The sequence below is a fragment of the Pygoscelis adeliae genome, unplaced genomic scaffold (assembly GCF_000699105.1).
Source record: "Pygoscelis adeliae isolate BGI_AS28 unplaced genomic scaffold, ASM69910v1 Scaffold595, whole genome shotgun sequence".
In the NCBI taxonomy this organism is placed as follows: Eukaryota; Metazoa; Chordata; class Aves; order Sphenisciformes; family Spheniscidae; genus Pygoscelis; species Pygoscelis adeliae.
The window spans coordinates 31,251-35,404 of NW_008824857.1; the positions used below are offsets into that span (position 1 = coordinate 31,251).

The window sequence follows — 4,154 nt, forward strand, 5'->3', positions numbered from 1 at the left end:
GGCTGGGGAGGAAGGAGGAGAGGGGGCCGGGGACCTTTCCCCACAAAAGGGAGAAGCTGCTGCTGCAATATAAAGGGATGAATTCTGGGGGCCTGGGCACCCGAGGGCTCTGAGCTGCAGCAGGAGTGGGGGACGATCCCACGCCCTCTCCCAAGGGCAGATCCAGCCTCCGAAACCTCCTGCGGCTGCCCAGTGTGTGCGATGGGCTGGGACTGACCCCTCCACCACCCCCACCCCTCCCGGCAGTGCAGAACACCCCCCTCCCGGCAGTGCAGAACCCCCCGGGGGGTCCCACGGGGGTCCCACGGGGCAGCCATTGCCCCACGCTGACGGTGTCCCCTTTCCTCCGCGCCCTGCAGCAGGCGTCACCCTCCTGCTCCCCCTGGCCCGGCTGCTGGCCACCGCCTCCCAGCCCCCCGGGGGGGCCAGCCCGAAGGACCAGGGGGACACGGACGCCCCACGCTGCCCCAGCCCTTGCGCCTGCAGCTTGGACGACTACAGCGAGGAGCTCAACGTCTTCTGCAGCGCCCGCAACCTGACGCGCCTGCCCGAGGACGTCCCCCCCAACGCCAAAGCCCTTTGGCTGGATGGCAATAACTTCACCCTGCTGCCGGCCGCTGCCTTCAGGAACCTCTCAGCCCTGGACTTTCTGGACCTGCAGAGCAGCCAGCTGGCCGCCGTGGAGCAGCACGCCTTCCACGGGCTGCGGAGCCTCTACCACCTCCACCTCGAACGCAACCGCCTCAAGCACTTGGCTCCCCACACTTTCCTGCACACCCAGAACCTCGTCTCCCTCAGCCTCAACAACAACTACTTCAGTAAGGTGGAGGAAGGGCTGTTCGCTGGGCTCTCCAACCTCTGGTATCTGAACCTGGGCTGGAACTCGCTCGTGGTCCTGCCCGACAAGGTCTTCCATGACTTGCCCAACTTGAGGGAGCTGATCCTTGCTGGGAACAAGCTCCCCTACCTCCAGCACCAGCTCTTCTGCAGCCTTACCGAGCTGAAGGAGCTGGACCTGAGCGGCAACGCGCTCAAGGGCATCAAGATCAACATCTTCGTCAAGCTGCAGAAGCTACAGAAGCTGTACCTGAACCACAACCAGATCAACGCCATCGCGCCCCGCGCCTTCATGGGCATGAAGTCCCTCCGGTGGCTGGATCTCTCCCACAACCGGCTCGTCTCACTGTTTGAGGACACATTTCTGGGCCTCCTGAGCCTGCACGTCCTACGCTTGTCCACCAACTCCATCGCCGGCCTGAGGCCCAGGACTTTCAAAGACCTCCAGTTCCTGGAGGAGCTGCAGCTGGGGCACAACAGGATCCAGAGCCTGGCGGAAAGGACCTTCGACGGGCTGGGCCAGCTGGAGGTCCTCAGCCTCAACAACAACCAGCTACAAGACATCAGGGTTGGGGCATTCCAAATGGCAGTGATGCACTTGTCTGCAAACTGCAGCAAGGTCCTCCCCGACTATGTCTTCAAGGGGGTCGCCAAGTTGCACAGCCTCCACCTAGAGCACAGCTGCCTCGGCAGGATCCAGGCAAACACCTTCTCCAGCCTCTCCAGCCTGCGGCGGCTCTTCTTGCAGCACAACGCCATCTCCGTCATCGAAGACCAAAGCTTCAGCGAACTGCACGAGCTCCTGGAGCTCGACCTGAAGCACAACAGGCTGAGCCACCTCTCGCCCCGGCTCTTCGTGGGTCTGAGCAACCTGGAGTACCTCTTCCTCTCCTCCAACCAGCTCCTGGAGATCTCCCAGGACACCTTCAGCCCGCTCCAGAGACTCTTCTGGCTTGACCTCTCCCATAACCAGCTGGAGACGCTAGACAACACCGTCATCTCCCCCCTGGCCAACCTGCGGTACCTCAGCCTGAGGAACAACTCACTGGAGACCTTCTCGGTGGGCTTCCTCTGCGCCTCCTTCGCCCTGGAGCAGCTGTGGCTGGGGGGCAACAACTGGCATTGCAACTGCTCCCTGAAGGGCCTGCGGGACTTCTCCCTGCAGCACCCCGTGGTGGTCCCGCGCTTCGTGCAGTCCGTGGCCGAGGGGGACGATGCCCACGTCCCCGTCTACACGTACAACATCCTCACCTGCCTCCACCCCCCGGCCGTGGCAGGCCTGGACCTCCGCGACACCACCGAGGACAGCTTTGCTCACTGCTGATGCATGCCAGCCCTTCCTGGGGGGATGCACCAGGGACCCTCACCTGCCTCCTCCCCAGCCCCGTCCTGGGCTCCCTGGGGCGGCAGCAGCAGGAGCTCCTGCTCCGCAGCCGCCCCCATTTAGCCCGACTTTGCCGCTGCCAGCTCCCTGGGGCAGGAGCAAGGAGCTGTGCCCGCACGACGCTGGACCACGACCCCGGCCATTGGCAGGGGGAGATGGGCACCGGCCCCCCAGACGGGCTTTGCTGGCTTCAAACTGAAATACTTCAGTCCTTTAATATTTAAATAGCAGCCCCTGGGTTAGCATGGTCGCTCCCGGCTCCTGTCAGGAACACGAGCATGTCTGAGCCTCCGGGACAAGGGAAAGCTGCACCCCCAGCCCGGAGCCCTCCCCACGGCACGCAGTATATCCCTGCTGGGGCCAGGACTCCTCAGTGGGACAAAGCAAAGCATCTTCCTGCCCTGGAGCAGCCAAGAAAGCCTGAAAGCCCCCCGAGCTCCCCGGTAGGTTTAGGGAAGGGGGCAGACGACTGGCTATAATCATTCCTTGCGCTAGCAGAGGTGTAGGCAAGGGTGCAGAAAGCCACACACGTGACTTACCTGATAAATCATAGCAGACAAATAAACCTTTGGAGCTATCGCAACCCATCTTGTAAGTATGTTTTTTCCAAAGCACGTGCCGCACCCGGCTGGGGTTTCTTATCGGAGCCCCTCGGGGCTTGCAGACACAGGGCAAGGAGCGCAGGCTCCCCAGGGCGCCCGAGGAGTTTGCAGCAAGGTTCCTGCAAGCCCCACGTGGGTGGCATGTGCCCAGGGAGGGAGCGAGAGGCGACCGGCCAATCTCGCAGATGCCAACAACCCGGTCAGACTCCAGCGCCGCTGCCCGGCTCTCCAAATCCCAGATAAGTGACCAAAGGTCAGACAAAATTTTCCCGGAAAGTTGCACATGGGGAAAACCTGGTCAGGTGCGAGTCCTCGCCGCGGGCACAGCGGGAGCAGGGACAGATGCTCCTCCTGCTCTCCTCCAAACGATGGCTGCCAGCTATAATCCAGTTTGGTCAGCGGAAACGTGAGATTCTCCCCCGTCTCCCTGAAACAAAACTGCGAGGGCGAGTCCCCAGCGTGGAGAGGGCATGCAGGCAGGAGGGGCTCAGAGTCCAGGAGGGCGGGAGATAAGATGCAAGGACACCACCTCCGTTCGCTTCCCCAGCTTAACCTCAAGCCGGCAAGAGGAGCGCAGGCCCCGCGGGAGCAGCAGCTCTGGGGCCAGGGAAGGAGGTCCAAGGGGCCAGAGGCTGAGCAACAAGGCAGGAACCATCCAGGGACACGGAGGAGCCCCACGTGTGGCAGGGGCGCGGAGAACAGCCGCGGCAAAGCATCCCGCAAAGGACTGCCAGGGCCAGCTTTCAGCAAGACAAGGGACGGGCTGGATCTTGAAGCTGGTACGGGAGGAGGAAAGATTTAGCCGAACCCCAGCAAGGAAACCAGGGAAAAGGAGGAAATACCGAGGTGTACGCGACGTGCTCGCAATACCAAGACTCACAACTACAATGAGTCCTGAAGCCATGGAAAAACACGTCACAGACTTGGATTTTAAGAAAAGCGTTTACTGCCTGGGACCTTAAAAATATTCCTGAGTCACGATAACCCCCAGTAGACCAAAAAGGCCTCGCTTCCAGCAGGGCGGGAGGCAGATCTCAGTCGGGCAGTAGATCTCCTAAAGACGTTTTCTCACGCGAAGCACATGCCGTGCCCTCATCTGCCCATCAGGAACCAGCGATCCGCGGCTTCAGAGCAAGGTGGCCCGGCTTGGGTCCACACGGGAGCATCCGGCACGAACATCACCAAGTGCCATATAATCCGTCACGCAAGGACGGCGGTAGGAGCAGGCAGCAGCACACGGAGCCGCGATCCAGATGACTGGTGCCGTTCGGGTTCATCGAGGGAAGAAGGGCCGACGGCGTTTGCCGCTGTAGGCGCAACGGGTGAGCGCC

General features: G+C 61.9%; 1 protein-coding gene across 1 annotated transcript in view; it reads left to right on the forward strand.

Annotated features, from left to right (window-relative positions):
- IGFALS (insulin-like growth factor binding protein, acid labile subunit) overlaps positions 1-2,161 on the forward strand; it is a 2,909-nt gene extending 748 nt beyond the window's left edge. Inside the window, exon 2 of the mRNA XM_009324307.1 lies at positions 360-2,161. Coding sequence (XP_009322582.1) covers positions 360-2,161 — 1,802 coding nt within the window. The remainder of the gene's footprint in view (positions 1-359) is intronic.
- Positions 2,162-4,154: the final 1,993 nt, after the last annotated feature.